Source organism: Rana temporaria, chromosome 1 (assembly GCF_905171775.1).
Source record: "Rana temporaria chromosome 1, aRanTem1.1, whole genome shotgun sequence".
Classification (NCBI taxonomy): domain Eukaryota; kingdom Metazoa; phylum Chordata; class Amphibia; order Anura; family Ranidae; genus Rana; species Rana temporaria.
In genome coordinates, this window is record NC_053489.1 from 143,265,120 (window position 1) to 143,287,197 (window position 22,078).

A 22,078-nucleotide genomic window follows, 5' to 3' on the forward strand; every position below is an offset into this window, starting at 1 on the left:
TTACACATTCACCGCTTTATAAATATGCTCCTGTAAATTCCCTTTCACGCTGCTGCGACATCCCAAGTCACACGACATGTGAAATCCAATGTTAGTCAAATGAGAGCCATCTTAATTAGCACTACTGAAGGTTCCTGTACTACAAGGCGACTTCGGGCCAACTTGTGCCCAAAGACTTTAATGGAAGTTGCCTCGTCAGATCTCAAGTCGCCAGCAAGTCGCACTGTAAGTAGGGCAACTCTCAGGTTGCAGTAGTGTTACCCAAACCTTTAGCATTCTTACTGAGCTACTATATAAATACAAAAAAAATAAAAAAAACTGGGATAGGAATTAACAAATAGCTGAAAAAACAATTCCCAGCTAATGAATGAAAGCTGCAATTAACATGTATAACAAAGTACAAAAAAATGGAATTTGGAAAAAAATATTGCGCTATTCTTAAAGATAAAAGACAAAATAAAAATGGATAAATTGAAAAAATAAAACCACCAATAACAATTAACCCGTACATAACTTGATAGTATGATGAATGTGAACAAATAGTGAAGCCACAAATAAATGAAAATCAGTAATATTAAGAATCCATGAAAAATTCATGAAATCCGAAGGATTAGTGTCCATAAATTGGTGAGAATCAGGGCGGAGCGACGTGCTGTTTATTTGTGGATTCACTATGACTATTGTTTTTTCACAAATTCATCATATTATTGGTGGTTTTATTTCATTTTTAAATTCATCATAATCTTGCTGGAAAGGATAAAAGTAGTAATAGAAGGGCTGAAAAACTTTCATTTGCCAGACAAAGTGCTTTGGGAGGTTCCCTCCAGTGCCGACCAAAAGCCTAAAAGAAACCAAAAGAGAAAGTGCATCCGGAAAGTATTCACAGCGCTTCACTTTATCCACATTTTGTTATGTTACAGCCTTATTCCAAGATGGATTACATTCATTATTTTCCTCAAAAATCTATAAACAATATCCCATAATGACAATGTGAAAGAAGCTTGTTTGAAATCTTTTCAAATTTATTAATGAAAAAAAAAAAAAAAAAAAAAAAAGAAGAAGCTTGGCACACTTATTTTTGGGCAGTTCCTCCCATTCTTTGCAGGACCTCTCAAGCTACATCAGGTTGGATGGGGAGCGTCAGTGCGCGACATTTTCCCATCTCTTCAAAGATTTTTAATTGGGTTCAAGTCTGGGCTCTGGCTGAGTCACTAATGAATTTAATCCAATTTGGAATAAGGCTAAAACATAACAAAATGTGGAAAAAGTGAAGCGCTGTGAATACTTTCTAGATGTAGGCTGCCAATGCCAAAATTATTTTGAAAAAAAAAAAATGCCTGGCTTTTAATGAAAAAAAAAAAAAAAAAAAAAAGCATAGCGCTAGTGAAGCCAGAGCAAGGTCTGCATACTTGTTCTGAGTCAGTGACTCAAAGTACTAAAACCAAACCGTCGCCATGACAGCAAAACTAGCATGTTCACAAGTCATCTACAGCAGTCTACACATTTTCCACACTGCAGCTTTCCTTTAAGGCCAATTTCACAGTGGGGAGGGAGGCATTAGCAGTAAAGCGCCACACATTTTAGCAGGGCTGTTATAGCGGCGTTTTTCTACCGCTAGCGCACGAAAAGCAGCGCTGCCCATAGATTTCAATGGCTGGGGTGGTTTAGGAGTGGTGTATACACTGCTCCCGCAGTGCCCCAAAAATGCTGTTTTCAGGGAAAAAAAAATAAATCCCCCGTCTTGCAAGCACACCGCTGCAGAAGAGGCAGTTTACAGGCGCTTTTCAGGGCAAAAACGCCTGTAAAACGCCTCAGTGTGAAAGCAGCCTAAAAGATACCTGTGCTGACAGACTGCCTATACTGTCATACTCTCCTACAAATGCCAGTTCCTGGCTGTAATGCCAATCCAATGGCTTGAATATTTTATGATTCACTGGCTTGATGACCAATTATTTTGAATCAACGGGTATCAAAATACTAAAGACCGAGTCTACAAGGAAATTAACATCTTCAGAAGTCTGCAACCCTGGAAGCACTTGAAACTTCTCTGGGTTTCCCTGAAAACAGAACTCCAGAAGATATAAATGAATAGCTAAAAAAAATAAAAAAACACCACACACATACCAAAACTACTTCCTCTGAGCCCATGTGATTCAAGACCCACTCCAACATGTGAATGGAAAGTGAAAGCATTACAGTGATGAGATCGTCTCTGTAATTTTGCTTTCACTTCCTATCTGCGCGTTTCTCAACAGCAAATAAACCGATTAGCTCCTTTTACCACTTCACACACACATACACACACGTGTTGTACAGGGACTGGAGGCGAATAGAATACCAGGTCATATTCAGGTACTTGCCCATTTAAAAAAAAAAAAAAAAAAAAAACACTTAAAGCGGGGTTCACCCAAAAATTTTTTTTTTTTTTTTAACATTACATCCAGCATACTAAGGACATTTACTGTATGCAGGTCATTTTTTTTCTCAGTACATACCGTTATATTGTCATTTTGTCCAGGGCTTCCAGGTTCTGATGACTGCGGTACTGGGCGCTCCTATCCTTGGATTACATGATTGACGGCTTGTGAAACCGTTCCCCTGTCGCACAATGCGCGTCACCAAATTTCCGGAAATACCTGAGCTGCGAGTCAGCACTATACGGAGGCGCCGTATAGTGCCGACTCGCAGCTCGGCTATTTCCGGAAATCTGGTGACGGGCACCATCATTCATGTAATCCAAGGATAGGAACGCCCAGTACCGCAGTCATCAGAACCCTGAGGCAGGGATAGGAACGCCCAGTCCCGCAGTCATCAGAACCCGGAATCCCTGAACAAAATCAGAATATAACGGTATGTATGAAGAAAAAAAAAAAAAAAAAAAAACGACCTGCAAACAGTAAATGTCCTTAGTATGCTGGCTCCAATGTTAGACATTTGTTTTTAGGGTGAACTTCCGCTTTAATTATGAATTACAGAGCTGCAATGATGTGTGTCTTTTATATCTGCTTAGAGTTCAGTTTAAACCACTTGACCACCACCTCACTGGGAAAATACACTTGTTTGCAGTTTAATACTGGGGTTATGGCTGCAGCAAGATGCCATAGCCCAGTATTAAAATGTTATGCAGTCGCTCTTTCCGATAAAAGTGACCCGAGCAGGTTTGCAGTGGTCCTTAGAGTTTAACAGGGGAAAGATGGCCTCCCCTCATCTACAACCTAGGAGGCATTGAGAGACGTTGTGACATGACTTTCGGTTCACAGCCAATGTAAGCAAGAATTTTTTTTTTTTTTTTTAAGCGTTAGAGCAAATTATTTTTCTTTGACAATGCTTTCCATTGTAGGAGCTTTATTGACCAAAATCTCTCCATAAGGAGGTCCTGTCATGCCTCATGTTTACATTTCTTATGATTGGAATAAAAGCGCTATTTATTTTTATTTAGAGGGGACAGCGTAAAAAAATAAAATAAAAAAAAAGACCCCCCCCCCCTACACGTGCAGTGGTGAACACAAGTATAAGTCACGCCCACATATGTAATCTGTTATCACTGTCACTATCACTATCACTATCACTGAAATGTCAGAGCGAGAGCAATAATTCTAGCTCTAGATGTCAACTGTAACTCTAAACTGGTAACCTGTAAAAAAATGTTAAAGTGTTGCCTTCGGAGATTTAAGTTCCATAGTTTGGTGCCATTTCAAGAGTGCGCACAATTTTAAAGCATGACGTTGGCCATCTATTTACTCTGTGTAATATCTTTTATATTACACAAAATTGGGTTATACATTTTTTTTTTTAATTCATTTAAAAAATAAAAATAAAGTGTATTTTTTCGAACAGAAGAATACTTCTGCAAAATCCCTCTTAATAATGCCTGCACTCAGCTACACACAGGCTAGTGAAAAAGTAACCGATGTAAAAAGCCCTTTTAATTTGCCTAAAACCATAGTCATGCCACACTGCAGCTGGGTGGATATAATGCAACGATATAAAAAAAAAAAAAAAGCAAAAAAAAAAAAAACACAATAGTTTAACCACTTGCCGCCCGCCAATGACAGATTGACGTCGGCAAAGTGGTTTCAATATCCTGAGTGGACGTCATATGACGTCCTCAGGATATTGAGCTGCTGCACGCCCCCGGGGGCGCGTGTCGCGACGATTGTTGTTGCAGGTGTCAGTCTGAAACCCCCGCAACACCGATCTAGGTAAAGAGTCTCCCACGGAGACTCTTTACATCGTGATTGGGCATGGCTGATCACATGGTAAACAGGAAAAGCCGGTAATCGGCTTTTTCTCACTCGCGTCTGTCAGGCACGAGTAGAGGAGAGCCGATCGGCTGCTCCGCTGACGTGGGGATTTATGCTGATCGATTATTAGCACAGCCCCCCCGAGGATGCCCACTGGACCACCAGGGATGTAAAACAAAGGTATGCCACCCTAGACCACCAGGGATGACAAATAATGGATGCAAAAATCAGTGCCCGCAATGGATGCCAATCAGTGCCCACAATGGACATCACTGATTGGCAGGCATTGTTTGGCATCCATTAGTACAACACATACATACCGCCCATCAGTGTCGCATATCAGTGCCTATCTATGCCCATCCGTGCCATATATTAGTGCCCATCAATGCCACTTCATCGGTGCCCATCAATGCCACCTCATCGGTGCCCATCAGTGCCGCACCATCAGTGAAGGAGAAAACCTATTTATTTACAATGTTTTATAACAGAAACAAAAAAATAACCTTTCTAAAATTTTCGGTCTTTTTTTTTTTTTTTTGCAGAAAATAAAAATCCCAGGAGGTGATCAAATACCACCAAAAGAAAGCTCTATTTGTGGGTACAAAATTATAAAAATTTAGATTGGGTACAGTGTAGCATGACCGCGCAATTGTCATTCAAAGTGCAACAGCACTGAAAGCTGAAAATTGGTCTGGGCAGGAAGTGCCCTGTATGGAAGTGGTTAAGAAGAGGGGATTCACATTTTGCCCAGAGCGGGGCTTTAATAATAACTGATGCAGTGCATGTCCACAGCAGGTCTCACTCCCATTCCTGGCATTTCTGTATTGCAACAAACATGGCTACCTGGACATCTTTTCTGCGTGCCACACAGCCACTAATTGCAGTTCTACATAGGGATCCCCATACATGCATTCCATTAAATCCACAGACTTAAAAATGGTAGGCCAGGGCTCGACAAAACCTGGGCACCAGGTCGCAATTGCGACAAGAAATTGTGACCTGGCGCCTGCCGGTAATTGAGGCTGCAAAGCCACGGCCTCAATTGCCAGGATCCTGTGTCTCCGTGCGCCCCCACCTCCCCTGCCGTGCGATCGCGGCATGCCCGCGACGGCCGGTAATTGAGGCCACGGCTTTGCGGCCTTGTGAAGTCCCAAGCTTCCTTCTGTGACCTGGCGCCATCTGGTGGTGGCCGTTGGCATTACAAGTAAAACAACGGTTCTAATGTGTAATCTTTCACCATTTTCACTGCCATCTCCTTCCCTCCAATTAGAACCCCCAAACATTATATATATATATATATATATATATATATATATATATATATATATATATATAATTTTTTATTCTAACACCCTAGAGAATAAAATGGCGATTGTTGCAATACTTTGTCACGCCATATTTGCGCAGCGGTCTAACAAGCGCACTTTTGGGAAAAAATACACTTGTTTTAATTTAAAAAAATAAGACAACAGTAAAGTTATGCCAATTTTTTTTTATATTGTGAAAGATAATGTTACGCCGAGTTAATTGATACCCAACATGTCACGCTTCAAAATTGCGTTCGCTCTTGGAATGCCGACAAACTTTTACCCTTTAAAATCTCTATAGGCGATGTTAAAAATTCTACAGGTTGCATGTTTTGAGTTACAGAGGTGGTCTAGAGCTAGAATTATTGCTCTCGCTCTAACGATCGCGGAGATACCATTTACATATGCGGCCGCTACTCACGTATGTGTTCGCTTCTGCGCGCAAGCTCGTCGGGATGGGGCGCGTTTTCTGGCTCCTAGATTCCAAGCAAATTTGTCAAACCCTGTGGTAGGCTTATGTGGGCAACCCATTTTAAAAACAGATTTTCACTGATACGATAAACTTAAAAAACCTTAGGTTTTCATTTCTGCAAACAGATAAATCAGGGCTCAAAATTTCAAGTCCAGAGCTACTAGCCAGGCCTTGAGGGTTACCCGCCAGTTGCCCCACTCAACCCCTACCCTGTCCTGCCGCCAAATACACCCTCAAATTATCTCATGAGATGACACTTAAAGTTGTTTAATATTTATTTTTGTAACTTAATTCTGCATAAAACAACAACATTTATCGCTGCTCATCAATGCCGCTTCACCTGTGCCCAACAATGCAGCCTATCTGTCCAGTGGAAGAGGGGAGAGGAAGAGGATTGCCGTTCAGATCATCAATGTGCCAAAGGAACAATTGCTGAAACAGCTTTCATTTGAATTGCAGAGTGTTCCTGCTGCTCGCCGTCACATACAGCCCCGCCTCCTGGCCCGGGTACTTTGATACACGTCCCGGGATTCAACAGGTGATCTGTCCATCACAGTACCTGGGCCAGGAGGCGGGGCTGTATGTGACAGCGAGAGCAGGGAACACTCAGCAATTCTAAGGAAAGCTGATACAGCGTTGTTCCTTGACGTCCTTATGATCCAACTGCCTGCTCTCCTCTCTCTCTCTCTTCCCCACAACTCCCATTTAATGGCGCCCACTTACATTCACGTGTAACTTTCTGCACACAGATCTCAAACAATGTTATCAGCTTTTAAAGTGCTTTTCTGTGAACTACAAAATCCTTCCTTGCCATGTCAGATAAGCTATGGGTGTTTGTAGTCAAAAATCATCAGAATAGCCTACAGCAACAACGATACACCCCCATAGATGCATTTAGTAAGCATTGTCACCTTACGATAGGTTTACCAGATGGAAAAAGGATAGATTATATATAAATTTCACACACACACTATTTATTGGCGTATAACACTCACCTTTTCACCCTGTAAAATCGGTTGCAAGTAGTGTGTGCGTGTTATACACCAATACTGCAATTTGGGCTACCTCAGAGAACTGGGAGGGGGTGGGACGAGTGCCTTCACATTACATACAGCGAGAATCCACTGTTTACTCAGCAGCCTCTGTAATAGGAAGTCCCGTCTCCTGGGCCAGCATTGGACCAGTGTTCTGTCTATCATAGAAGACGTCCAGGAAGCGGGACTTTGTATATAAGAGGCCACCAAGTAAACAGGAGATTCTCGCTGTATGTAATCTGATGTCACTCATGCCGCCCCCCCACCCTTATATGGGCATTGATCAGGCTGCATTCATGGCAATCCAGAGGCTGCAGATAGGCATTGATCAAGCTGCATTGATGGGCAATTTTGAGGCTGCAGATGGGCACTGAACCTTATTTTGCTTCAAAGTTCTTTATTTAAAAAAAAAAAAAAAAATTCCCTGAAACTCCCCTCTTAAAATGAAGGTGTGACTTATATGCCGATAAATACGGTATATCTTAGAATCAATATGCTGTAATATAATCCATTTTTGGGCTTAGATCTACTTTACCACACCTACACTGGAACAGGAGGGCACCTTATTGAAGTTCAAAACTTTTAAATACATTTTCTTTAAGGCTGGGTTCACACTATTGTCACATGCGGCTCACAGCAGGGGTCTGGTGCGTCCCCGTTCACCGATTCAGGTCCGATATCAGCCCAAATTTTCGGGCTGCATTTGGACCAGAAAAATGGAACAAACGACGTTGCAAATTAACACCAGAGCTGCTGCGGAGACATGTGAACCTGCTCCCTAGAGAGCTGGTTACAATCTCCTACCATGAGAATTTGATGTGCAGAAACCCACAGCCAAGTCACATAGGTGTGAACGCAGCCTTAAACTCGAAACATTTTGTTACCCGATAATTAAAACATATGCCCTACCGAATCCTGTTCTTTATGACTTGATTGAAATGGGCCTTTCATTTAAAAATAGAATACAAAACACGTATTAAAATACAGAACCGATTGGTACTGGGGTATAATTAGCATGGTGTTACATTAACTTTAACTTAGAAGCTTCTGTACAGCACACATGTCAAAGTTGATTTAGGGTTATGAGCGCTGGAGCAGTGCCGTGTGCGATTACTGACATTTCAGATCATAAGGTCATTGCCCAAAAAAGACAAACACAAAAAAAAAAAAAACCCACACACTAAAAGCATGTAAATCAAGACAAAGTAAATATAAAGCTTGCATTAGTCTTCATTAACCACTTGCTGACGGCCGTACGACTTTGTACGGCCTCAGCGCGGCTCCCAATCTCTAACAGGCCGTGTTTTTACGGCCTCTCCTTTACACGTTCCCCGCGCGCGCTCCCGAGCGCGCGGCGGGGAACTTCTGTACTGGCCGTGTCCCTTGGACACAGCCAGTCACAGATCGCCGTGAACGGCCAATCGGAGCGGCCGTTTCCTAGGCGATCTGTGCGGCCAATGAGAGATGATCTCATATGTTTACATATGAGATCATCTCTCATTCCCGGCTCTCGCAGACAGCGGTGCTGTCAGGGGAGAGAGGAGACGGATCTGTGTCTCTTGTACATAGAGACATAGATCGGTCACCCCCCCCCAGTCACCCCCCTCCCCCACAGTTAGAACACTAATTAGGGTACACATTTAACCCCTTCCTCACCCCCTAGTGTTAACCCCTTCCCTGCCAGTCACATTTATACAGTAATTAGTGCATATTTATAGCACTGATTGCAGTATAAATGTGAATGGCGCCAAAAATGTGTCAAAAGTGTCCGATGTGTCCGCCATAACGTCGCAGTCCCAATAAAAAAATCGCAGATCGCCGCCATTTCTAGTAAAAAAAAAGCATTTATACAGTAATTAGTGCATATTTATAGCACTGATTGCAGTATAAATGTGAATGGCGCCAAAAATGTGTCAAAAGTGTCCGATGTGTCCGCCATAACGTTGCAGTCCCAATAAAAATCACAGATCGCCGCCATTTCTAGTAAAAAAAAAAATTATACAGTAATTAGTGCATATTTATAGCACTGATTGCAGTATAAATGTGAATGGCGCCAAAAATGTGTCAAAAGTGTCCGACGTGTCCGCCATAACGTCGCAGTCCCAATAAAAATCGCAGATCGCCGCCATTTCTAGTAAAAAAAAAAAAAAAATAATAATAATAATTCTGTCCCTTATTTTGTAGGCACTATAACTTTTGCGCAAACCAGTCGCTTATTGCGATTTTTTTTTTTTTTACTAAAAATATGTAGAATACGTATCGGCCTAGACTGAGGATTAAAAAAAAAACGTAAAAAAAAAAATTGAGCTATTTATTATAGCAACAAAGTAAAAATATTTTATTTTTTTTCAAAATTGTCGCTCTATTTTTGTTTATAGCGCAAAAAATAAAAACCGCAGAGGTGATCAAATACCACCAAAAGAAAGCTCTATTTGTGGGGAAAAAAGGACGTTAATTTTGTTTGGGAGCCACGTCGCACGACCGCGCAATTGTCAGTTAAAGCGACGCAGTGCCGAATCGCAAAAAGTCCTCTGGTCAGGAAGGGGTTTAAGTGCCCAGTATGGAAGTGGTTAAACAAAATGTACTTGAAGTAAACAGGAACAGCAGGACTATTAGATCTTTTTTAGGGTTGTCCCAATACCGATACAGAGCATTTGCGCGAGTACTTGTACTCGCACAAATGCTCCCGATGCCTGACCCGATACTTGGTCAGCGGGCGGAGGTTTTGAGCAGAGAGGGCAGGCAGAGTTTGTGAGCTACGAGGGCGGGTGTATGCTGCTCCCCCCCCCTCCGCGCGCCGCGTCCTCCTTCATGCTGTGTCCCGTGTCTCCTTCCATGATGCTGCTTCCCCCCCCCCCCCCCCGAGCGATGCTGCTGTCCTCGCTCCGACCGTGTCCCCCTCCGTGCTCCTGCTGTCCAGCTCCATGCTCTGTGTGCCCTTCCATGGTGCTGCTCTCCCCCTGAGCGATTATGCTGTCGGCGCTCCGCGTCCCCCTCCGTGATGTTGCTCTCTCCCCCTCTATGCTGCGTCTCCCCCTCCTGCTGCTGTCCCCCTCTGCTCTGTTTCCCCTCCATGTCCTCGTCAGGATGGAGAGCGGAGGTAGGAGCCACTAAACCCGGCTCCTACCTGTTGTGAATGATCAGAATCAGTGATCACTGACTCTGTCCATTCACATAACTGAGCATCGTAACCTATGTTTACGATGCTTCAGTTTATAAATGGAGAGGAGCCTCTCCTGTCCATTCATTTTAGCTGAGGCTGCAGAGAAAGGGACTGGGGAATCTGTGTCCTTAGTCCCTTTCTCTGTCTCAAAGGTGAGATGTCTGGGGTCTGACAAAGCAGCAGCAAACCTTAAAATGGTTGCTAATGTGACAAAACACCCGACTTTCACATTTAGTTAAATGTGAAATTCAGAGGTTCTGTCACATTAGCAAGCATATAAGGTTTGCTGAAGCTTTTAAAATTCAACATGTAAACAGTCCGTTGGATTTCCAAATACTGTATTTAAGCACATAAGCTTAATTTTGTGTTGAAATTAATTGTGAAATCTAAAACTCTGGTGGGTGCAACAAGATGTCTGCTTGCCCCCTTATCACTATCATTACTGTGCAGGAGCGTGGGGTGGAGCAAGATAGCGGCGACGAAACGTCACTTCCCGACAAGACAGCCGCAGCCGGGTGTACCAAGATGGCCGCCGCTCTGGAGCTAGGCCGAAGCTGGGGACTTTCCTATGGCCGAGGCTGCGGAGCGCTCCGCGGATCGCGTGGTGTGCCGATCGGAACAGGGTGAGCCGTTCGGATCACGGATCGGTGACGATCTGTTGCACCACTACTCACCAGTGCACAAAGCAAGGTCCATAAAGACATAGATGAGCGAATTCGGGGTGGAGGAACTTGTCTGACCTGCACAGAGTCCTGACCTCAACCTGATAGAACAGTTTTGAGACGAATTAGAGCGGAAACCGCAAGTCATGGCCTTCTCATTCACATCAGTGCCTGACCTCACAAATGTGCTTCTGGAAGAATGGTCAAACATTCTCAGACACTTCTAAACCTTGTGGACAGCCTTCCCAGAAGAGTTATAGCTGCAAAAGGTGGGCCAACGCAATATTAAAACCCTACGGACTAAGACTGGGGTGCTGCAGCCATCTAGGCTTTTTTTTTTTATATTTCCATACTTATCTTTTAACCACTTCCATACCACGCCTATTCTGGCACTCCTCTCCTACATGTAAAAATCATAATTATTTTGCTAGAAAATTACTTATAACCCCAAACATTTTTTTTTTAGCAGAAGCCATAGGGAATAAAAATGGCGGTCATTGCAACTTTATCTTGCATGGTATTTGCGCAATAATTTTTCAAAAGCTTTTTTTGGGGGGGGGGGGGCGGACGGTTTCATGAAAATGATATGGAAAAAAAAAACCCACACACAGTGTTAAGCTAGCCCAAATTTTTTGAATAATGTGAAAGATGTTAAGTCGAGTAAATAGATACCCAACATGACACGCTTTAAAATAGTACACTCGTGGAATGGCACCAAACTTCGGTACTTAAAAATCTCCATAGGCGACGCTTTAAGTTTTTTTTCAGGTTACGTTTAGAGTTAGAGAGGAGGTCTAGTGCTAGAATTGTTGTTTACGCTCTAACACACATGGCGATACCTCACAAGTGTGGTTTACATAGGTGGGCGGGACTTGCGTGTGTGTCGGCTTCTGAGCGCAAGCTACAGGGGGGGGGGGTTAATTTTGTTTTTATTTTATTTACTTAACCACTTAAGCCCCGGACCAATATGCAGCCTAAAGACCCAAGGTGTTTTTACAGTTCGGCACTGCGTCGCTTTAACAGACAATTGCGCGGTCGTGCGACGTGGCTCCCAAACAAAATTGGCGTCCTTTTTTCCCCACAAATAGAGCTTTCTTTTGGTGGTATTTGATCACATCTGCGGTTTTTAGTTTTTGCGCTATAAACAAAAATAGAGCGACAATTTTGAAAAAAAAGCAATATTTTTTACTTTTTGCTGTAATAAATATCCCCCAAAAACATATATAAAAACATTTTTTTTCCTCAGTTTAGGCCGATACGTATTCTTCTACCTATTTTTAGTAAAAAAAATCGCAATAAGCGTTTATCGATTGGTTTGCGCAACATTTATAGTGTTTACAAAATAGGGGATAGTTTTATTGCATTTTTATTTTTTATTTTTTTTTTACTACTAATGGCGGCGATCAGCAATTTTTTTCGTGACTGCGACATTATGGCGGACACTTCGGACAATTTTGACACATTTTTGGGACCATTGTCATTTTCACAGCAAAAAATGCATTTAAATTGCATTCTTTATTGTGAAAATGACAGTTGCAGTTTGGGAGTTAACCACAGGTGGCGCTGTAGGAGTTAGGGTGCACCTAGTATGTGTTTACAACTGTTTGGGGGTGTGGCTGTAGGAATGACGTCATCGATCGTGTCTTCCCTATAAAGGGAATGACGCGATCGATGCGCCGCCATAGTGAAGGACGGGGAAGCCGTGTTTACACACGGCTCTCCTCGTTCTTCAGCTCCGGGGAGCGATCGCGACGGAGCGGCTATAAACAAATAGCCGCGCCGTGGTCCCGGATCGCTCCCCGAGCGGACCCGACCTCCGCATGTAGCGGGGGGGGTCCCGATCGGACCCCCCACCCGCTAATAGGCGAGGACGTACGTGTACGCCCATGTGCCTGTACGTGCCATATTGTGGACGTATATGTACATGCGGGGGTCGGGAAGTGGTTAATTTGTACACCTTTTTTTTTTTTTACATTTACATTTTTTTGATCACTTTTATTCCTATTACAAAGAATGTAAACATCATTTGTAATAGGAATCTATTGTGACAGGTCCTCTTTATGGAGAGATGCGGGGTCAATAAGACCCCACATCTCTCCTCCAGGCTGGAAAGCATGTGATCGAGAGAAAAAAAAAAAACACACCAATCTCATGCCGACAGCCGCGATCATGGCTTTATTTACATCCGGGACTGAAGACAGAGGAACAGCAGCACATCCAGAAAACTAAGAGGACACAAGGAAGCCTTAGGTTTAATGTACACGGGACATTTTACAACCTCTCTTGAACGATGTAACTTGACAGATGGCAAAACAGATGTTTGTAAACATTGTTTACGTGCCGTGTTTGCGTTTAAGATTAAAAACGTCTGTAAACAACACATAGCTAAACCGTGTTTACAAGCGTTAGGCATTTCATATGCCTCTGAACATTCGTCCTGAAGGTATTTTTTTTGCGTTCCAAAAAATGCTTCTAAACCCAACAGCCTAGAAAGGACTATAAACTATCCTGGGTAAATGTACTGATAAGATAACAGGAGAGTTCAGGGGAAGCTGAAGAAAAACACCCAACTGCTCCTAAACATCCGTTTACCAGCAGCAGTGTACATGAAGCCCAAGCATGTCTCTTAAGAGAATTTAGCAAATCATCGATTTAGAAAAACCTAAAGCATACAGGCAGTGCAATCAGCTCTCCATACATGCACGCTTACTCAAGGTCAGTAACACATAAGGTAGTGATGTTAGAAAGAAGGCTCGGAGTAAGCTGACAATGGATACACCAGTAAGCTGACAATACACACACACACACACACACCTCTGATGATCAGAATTAGGGAATTAAAACTATTAGAAAAGCTTTCTGGATTCACTACTCTCCTCAGCCTCTCTACACATGTGGAAAAGACAATCAAACTCTAAACTGTCGGAGAACCTAAATAAAACAGCAAAATATGACAGTAAGAAAAGACCAAATTATGCTTTACAAACAATCACTATCAAGTTAAGTACCATTTTTACAAGGGAATTAGGTGGAAGGGGGATTTAGATCCCTCTGATTATTAACTTGGAAGATGTTTTATCATATGGAAGCAAAATTACCTTTGACACTTTTCCTATTAACATCTGCTCCCTTTTCTAGCAGGAACTGGGCTATCTCTTTGTGACCTTTGTAGCAGGAGATCATCAAACAAGTGTGGCCATGACGATTGGCCACCTCCAAGTCCGCTTTGTGCTCTATTAGATATTTCACAATGTCCAAATGCCCATCAAAGCAGGCAGCCCGCAAAGGCGTAGAGTTGGTGAGGGTTGTGTTGTTCACGGAAGCTCCATGATCCAGTAGCGACTGAACCACTTTAAGGTGGCCGGCTGCAGATGCAGCCCACAGTGGTGGTGCTCCTTCTATGGTCTCCCCATCAAAATTGACCGATCCCCCGATTTCCACAGAGGCACTGCACTGATCCAGCAGGTAATCTACCATGTCTAGGTGACCATAACGGGCTGCCATTAAAAGAGGTGTTGCTCCATTGGTTTTCTCAGACATCAGCAAAACAACTTCATCTTTGGCCTTGTTTTCCAGCAACTTGGAAAGAAGGCGTAGCTTGCCATCACGGGCAGCATTGAATACTGCAGTCTTGAGATCCATGGTTGTTCTGCTATGACAGTCTTGTGTGAGTCACAGAAGCCCAGATCTGTTCAGAATGGCAGCCAGAGTTTTCCAGGAAAGGCACAAGAAAAAAAAAAAAAAAATGGAATGAGTTCCACCACGTCTCAAGAGAAGCATAAATATGGGCTCACAAATGCATAACGCTGAATAAAGAGAAAAAAGGAGAGAAAGAAATGGTTAGCTTAACAGATTACTAGTCAACCTTAGAAACACTTCGCATCACATGAACATTTGTTTAAAGTGTAATAAAGGAAAGGCCAATACTGGTACTAAATATTCTTGAAAAGGTTCCTTTCCCACCACTCCTACCCATACCATGTATAAAAAATAATTCTGTGTACTTACCCATTTATAATCTGGTTATGTGATCCAGCAGCTCTGACTCCCCTGTGTAAGGGAGCGATAGACAAGAGTTGTGAATTCCCAGAGCAATGTGACCTATAGGCTCCAATGGCCCAGCCGTTCATGGCAGAGCCACTCACTGGCACAGGGGAGCTGGTGCGGCAGGATCACAGAGTGTATGAACAATAAGTGAGTACACACTACAGATTCTTTTGTCTATACCGGTTTAGTGGTGGGATATCAACATGTTTAAAGCGGTAGTTCACCCTCTCGTACTTGATGTTACCATCGAGACAGGCATTGTAGCGCGAGCTACAGTATGCCTGTCCCGATTTTTTTAACCCCGTACTCACCTCGTAGTCGTCCATCGTAGATTCCGGCTCCCGCGGGGAATGGGCGTGCCTATGGAGAGGGAGGATGATTGACGGCCGGCCCTGGCACGTCACTCTCCCCGAAGACAGCCGGAGTAGGTCTCGGCTCTTCACGGCGCGTGCGCACAGGCTATGCGCACGCGTCGTGAAGACCAAGCCTATTTCGGCTATTTCCGGAGAAGCGTGACGCGCCAGAGCCGGCCGTCAATCATCCTCCGTCTCCAGAGGCACGCCCATTCCCCGGTATCTTCGATGGACGACTACAAGGTGAGTATGGGGGGAAAAAATTCGGGACAGGCATACTGTAGCTCGCGCTACAATGCCTGATTTAAAGGTAAAAGAAAAAAAAAAAAATTTTTTCCCGTCGATAGGGTGAACCCCCGCTTTAAGAACGGTTAGTATTAGCCTCATCTCCCACTTATGTAAAGTTATGCAACAGAACAGCAGTTGAGCTCCATACAAACCTACAGAATGCAATCATGACTAAAAGTGCTGCAAAACTTTTAAAGCAATGTGCTCTGTGTTCTTATCAAAGTATGGTGCTGGCAGCGACTGTCTCATGCATTTGTTCCTACTTCGCCACACGAGCTGGCAGAACATCTTTCAAGAATAGAATCATAAATTGAAAAGCAGTATTCAGTCATTTGGAGCAAGCTAAGCTTCCAAGCTGCCTTTATACAAACTGCTACATATTCCAAAAACTACACCTGCTTTATACAAACTGCTACATATTCCAAAAACTACACCTGCTTTATACAAACTGCTACATATTCCAAAAACTACATCTGCTTTATACAAACTGCTACATATTCCAAAAACTACATCTGCCCACATAAAAAGTGCACTCATTTTCATCCTGGTATGATAGCAACCTACAGCATAATGGATGGACACAGTAATTTCCACACAATAGGGTACATTTACTAAAGGCAAATACACTGTGCACTACAAGTGCACTTGGTAGCGCAGTCATTGTAGATCTAAGGGGGGACATGCATGGAAAAAAAAAAAAAATAGTATTTTTGCTTGCACGTGATTGGATGATTGAAATGAGGGGACGTTCTGCTGATTTCTAATCTTCCCCTTAGATCTACAGTTCCAAGTGCACAACAGATATACCTTTAGTAAATAAACCCCAATACCCAATCGTGTGAGGAGAGAGGGATGACCTCACAACCTTTATCCAGGTCTCTAAACATCATTTACTGGTCTTAATACAAGACAACTGCCGATTTCTGTCAGAGACACAAGGAAAATCAGCCATGGTTGCAATTTCCAGATCCTTCCAGCTAGTAAAGTCCTACGTGCAATAAAACATTCACAGAAGTGCATTTTATATCATCTGAACATTTGCAATACGGTTTGTTTTGGCTACTATACTAAGACTACTCTAAGCAAACACACAGTTGCAATACACAAACCAGTCTTAGCAATAGTCACATTCTTTATGCATTGTTTACATGACAACCAATATGGAACAATGACATAGTTATCATTTGGCTCAGGTATGTGTTACCAGCAGAGGCAGAAAATGAATAAACATATAAGAATATTGAGTGTAAGGCTTGCTAACAGCTTTTTCTGAATGATGCAAGCCAACCAGAATAGGACTTGTATCCACAATGTATTAGTTTGCAACATTTATAAGAAACACAAGGGAAAAAAAAAAACAAGCATCTATTTATGTAACATTTTTAACTTGGGCACCAATAGAGGCAGAACTAAAATTAGAATAAACCCAACTGTCAGGAAAGAGTATGTAGTGAGCTAGTAGATACAGCTTCATAAACATGTGATCAACAAAATAAAATAAAAGTGAGTTATGCAACAAAAATAATAATATCTATCTACACAAATATAAAAAGCAGAAGGGTGCAATCAGCACAAAAATTAAATCTCAACAAAAACCCCCTATGCAAACTGAACACTAAATAATTTTCACGCAAATCAAATGGCAAATATTAAAACAAAATATACAATAAGTGCAGCGCAATGCAATCAGTCCAAAATAATGACAGAATGGTAAATCTTAGAAAGTAATGTGAATTGAGTAACAGTCCAGAGAAACGGTGAACAAGTTCCACAGAGTCTCCCCCCGGGGAAGGAGCTGCGGATGACGTCACCCGCTGCTGTCCAAGGAAGTGATGCAGACCTATGTCGGCAATACACGCTGTATTTTATTGGTTTCAATGCAAGTAGATGGGTGTGAACGCATTCAATTCATACTGTTAGGCAGTGAGCACTAAGATCCTTTTTATCACATGATTTGGCGCCCTTGCTGTGAACTAAGGAGATGTGAAAGAAGCATATGGTCCGTGTTAACCTTTTAATTTCTGCTTGCATGACCACCTATTCGCTCAGGGGTCTATGCTGCAAGGTGAGAGTAATTAGTTAGACCAGAGGTGGAGGGATTGGCACCCATTGTGGACATTTTTCAGCACTGGTGAAAGACACCCATCTACTATTTGAAACCAATAAAATACAGCGTGCATTGCCGACATAGGTCTGCATCACTTCCAAAGGACAGCAGCGGGTGACGTCATCCGCAGCTCCTTCCCCGGGGGAGACTCTGAAACTTGTTCACCATTTCTCTGGACTGTTACTCAATTCACATTACTTTCTGAGATTTACTATTCTCTCATTATTTTGGACTGATTGAATTGCGCTACACTTATATTTTGTTTTAATATCCATCTACACACACACACACACACACACACACACACAAAGTACACAGGCTATGTATATGGCAAGTCGTACCCCATGATTTCCAATGAGAACCATTCAAACCTGTATGACTTCCAAGTAGTCAGTATGGAAGGGGCCTATGGCTGACGACAATACCCTATGTTTTTATTTTTTATGTGTTTTATAAGATTTTTGTACAATTGGATGGTGTTGTAAATTTTTTTAATAATAGATCTTTAAATAATTTTCTGTGACAAACTCCTATTCTGGAGTCTTGGCCGCACCAAGTGGAGGTAAACAAAACCTGAGAAAAAAAAAAAAGCTTACTTCTGCTGCATACACTCGGCCAGAAATTTGGCCAAAAAAAAAACAGTTGGCTCAGCAGTTGTGTACAGCTCCTTGTCCAACAGAAAGCAGTCTCACAACCGCTTCTGTCAAAGCGGCATGCTAAAAAAACAGTCAATGGCTGCAAGCACTGATCAGCATATTTTTTTGGAATTGGAATAAACATGTTATACTTCCCTCCACTGTGCAGTTAGTTTTTCACAGAGTGGCCCCGATCCACGTCTTCTGGGGTCCCTCGGCGGCTGTCTCTGTCCTCCCCGCAATTATTCACCATAGTCATGCGAGAGCTCGCATGGTGGCGAGTAATTGCGGGCACTTACTGTATCACTCGGCGCGCCGCGTCACTGGATGTGATTGACAGCAGCGCCAGCCAATGCACTGCTCTCAATCCATCCGCTCTAGCCAATCAGCGGCCAGGCTGAGCGGCGAAGAGGATCTCGGGACCACGTGGGACTTTCGAGGGGTCAGGTAAGTATAACGGGGGCTGCGGCAGCATCTGATGTTTTTTCACCTTAACGCATTAAGGTTAAAAAAAAAAAAAATTCTTTACAACTTCTTTAAGTTTGACAGCAAAGGTGTAAATATACTTTACAAAAAAAAATCATACTCATTCTGCTGTGATTGCTTTGTGAATTCAGCCTATATTGATGGAACTCAAGCGATTGAACTGTGCCCAACTATAGATCTACTGGAACAGGAGCAAAGTGGAAATTATTCATCGACAGATAACTGGGGCGTACAGCTCCGCCGCGACCCGGGTCATACATTACAAGCTCTTCTGCGACTCTGAATATAGACCATCAAGTCTACCATGACCTAGGATTATATACTACCAGCTTTACCATGACCAGGAGAGTTACTAACAGCTATATCAGGATCAACATTACTAGCTCTACCATGACCTGGATAAGTACTACCGGCTCCTCCATGCCCGGATGAGAAGTATATCACCTACCCTAGGGACCTGCCCCCCGCTACTAGCAGCTCCTCCGTACCTGCCCCCCGCTACTAGCAGCTCCTCCGTACCTGCCCCCCGCTACTAGCAGCTCCTCCGTACCTGCCCCCCGCTACTAGCAGCTCCTCCGTACCAGCAGCTCCTCCGTACCTGCCCCCCGCTACTAGCAGCTCCTCCGTACCAGCAGCTCCTCCGTACCTGCCCCCCGGTACTAGCAGCTCCTCCGTACCTGCCCCCCGGTACTAGCAGCTCCTCCGTACCTGCCCCCCGGTACTAGCAGCTCCTCCGTACCTGCCCCCCGGTACTAGCAGCTCCTCCGTACCTGCCCCCCGGTACTAGCAGCTCCTCCGTACCTGCCCCCCGGTACTAGCAGCTCCTCCGTACCTGCCCCCCGGTACTAGCAGCTCCTCCGTACCTGCCCCCCGGTACTAGCAGCTCCTCCGTACCTGCCCCCCGGTACTAGCAGCTCCTCCGTACCTGCCCCCCGGTACTAGCAGCTCCTCCGTACCTGCCCCCCGGTACCAGCAGCTCCTCCGTACCTGCCCCCCGGTACCAGCAGCTCCTCCGTACCTGCCCCCCGGTACTAGCAGCTCCTCCGTACCTGCCCCCCGGTACTAGCAGCTCCTCCGTACCTGCCCCCCGGTACCAGCAGCTCCTCCGTACCTGCCCCCCGGTACCAGCAGCTCCTCCGTACCTGCCCCCCGGTACTAGCAGCTCCTCCGTACCTGCCCCCCGGTACTAGCAGCCTGTATCACATAACAATAGAAGACACCGATTCCTATCCCATCCCCCAGCCTTGGTCCTGACCATCTGAGGTGCAGCAGCCCGTTCAGGGTGAGCGGAGGAATCCGGAGATCGCTATGGCTGCACCTGGGAGTGAACTTCCTCAGTACAGTCCGCTCTGCCCTGGTAGTACTCCGTGTGTAAGGAGAAGGAAGTTGTAGGCGCAGAGCCATAGAACGGACTGTACTTCTCCCTCCCCCATAGAAAACACAGTGTAGGCGGAAGCAGACGGTCACCCGCTTCCCGGCACACACATATACGGACATTACCGCGGCCATGGTCGCTGCCTGTAGCCCGGCTCTCTCCTCTAACGTCACCGCATCCACCGATCCAGCCTGCGCCAAGCCGCGGCCGGTGTGACGGTTGCAGGCGGGGCTCTTCTCCGTCTGATAGCAGACGCACCTAACCTGCTAGCCACTGCTCGCCACTAACAGAACCGCCCTCAGCCAATGAAAGGCGGAAGGCGTGGCAGGAGAATGAATCGCGCACATTCGCCGAGCGCATGCTGACGTAGCCACGTCTCGGGTTTGGTTGAGATGACAGCGGCGTCGAATGGTTGGGCGGAGGGAGGGAGACGACAATGGTGTGGGCGGGGTAGGGGGAGGTCCCAGGAAGGCGGACTGATTATAGCTCTGGAATGTTGGGACTGGTTGTGTCAGAACAGAACATTGTCTGTGTGCGGGGCGTGCTTGCTAGTTCACCTCAAAGGCCTTCTGACAGGCGAGAGTACAGGAAGTGTATCCGTGAGGGGGTCATATTTACCTGGACTTGGTGTCTCATAGCTTCTATAAGTTAGGTCTAATGAGACCTCATGGACATTGGTCATTTAGCGCTGATGTATGAACTCCTGGCAGGGTTGCCAACCGTCAGTAAATTTAAGGACAGTTTGTAAAAAATCTGTGATTTTTTACAACTCCATAAATGTCGGGCTGATAATTTGTCATGCTGTGCTTACTTTTTAAAGTGACTTGTTATATGTATTGTCACTCAATTTGTCAGTGTTTCAATGTCGTGTTTATACTGTTTAAATATTGATTGTCTTAGTTCTTAATAGAAGTTCTGTGATTTTTAAGTTTGTCAGTAAAAAAATATATGCTCTATTCGCAGCAGTGGCCCATCTATTAGGGGCACATGGGCGCCCCCCCCCCCCCCCCTATCCATGTGTCTGGCCCCAAGATCTACATACAGGGTGCCAGATGCAAAGTGATTAGAGACAGAGGCTCTAACAGGCTTAAAGCGGAGGTTCACCCTAATAACATGTATATCTGACCAACTTCCTTATATTCGTAACAAGTACTGTCCGCAATTTATTTATTTTTTATGCTTTATGTACCTTGTAATCCATCTTTTCAATCTACTTCTCTCCGCGGAAGTAGGCGTTTCTATGCCTAGGGGGATTGTCATCTGGGAGGTCGCCCAGATGACTGACGTCTGTTCCCCCCTGGCGGTTAAGGCCCCTAGTATTGCGTAGGCGCGCACGAGTTACAGGGTTTCCGAAAGAAGCCGAACATGGAGAGCGCAGGCGCCATATAGAGCCGACTCACATCTCTGCATGTTCGGCTTCTTTCGGAAACCCCGTAACTCGTGCGCGCCTACGCAATACGAGGGGCGGGGCCTTAACCGCCGGGGGGGAACAGACGTCAGTCATCTGGGCGACCTCCCAGATGACAATCCCCCTAGGCATAGAAACGCCTACTCCCGCGAAGAGAAGTAGATTGAAAAGATGGATTACAAGGTACGTAAAGCATAAAAAAATAAAATTGCAGACTATACTTGTTACGAATGTAAGGAAGTTGGTCAGATATACATGTTATTAGGGTGAACCTCCGCTTTAAAAAAAGGGTGGGCTGGGGTGCAGAGCACTGTGCCCCGATTCCACCCTGTTGTGTGACAGTAGCAAATTAATATTTGCTATAGGCCACACTCCTTCCCTCCAATTAGGAAGCGGGTCTTGAGACCTATCACCCGATTAGCTATGTAGTGCTACCCCCGGAGGAGCCGATGGTTAGATTATGGGATGGCGTGTTACCTCTATGTGCGTCTAGGGGT

At 44.4% G+C, this 22,078-nt stretch overlaps 1 protein-coding gene across 1 annotated transcript in view; it reads right to left on the reverse strand.

Moving 5' to 3' along the window:
- Nucleotides 1-20,531, reverse strand: part of FEM1C (fem-1 homolog C) — a 54,805-nt gene extending 34,274 nt beyond the window's left edge. The window contains exons 1-2 of the mRNA XM_040343755.1: nt 20,299-20,531; nt 13,981-14,688 (exon numbers count right to left, since the gene is read on the reverse strand). Coding sequence (XP_040199689.1) covers nt 13,981-14,524 — 544 coding nt within the window. The 5' untranslated portion in view covers nt 14,525-14,688; nt 20,299-20,531. The remainder of the gene's footprint in view (nt 1-13,980; nt 14,689-20,298) is intronic.
- Between the last annotated feature and the right edge of the window lie 1,547 nt (nt 20,532-22,078).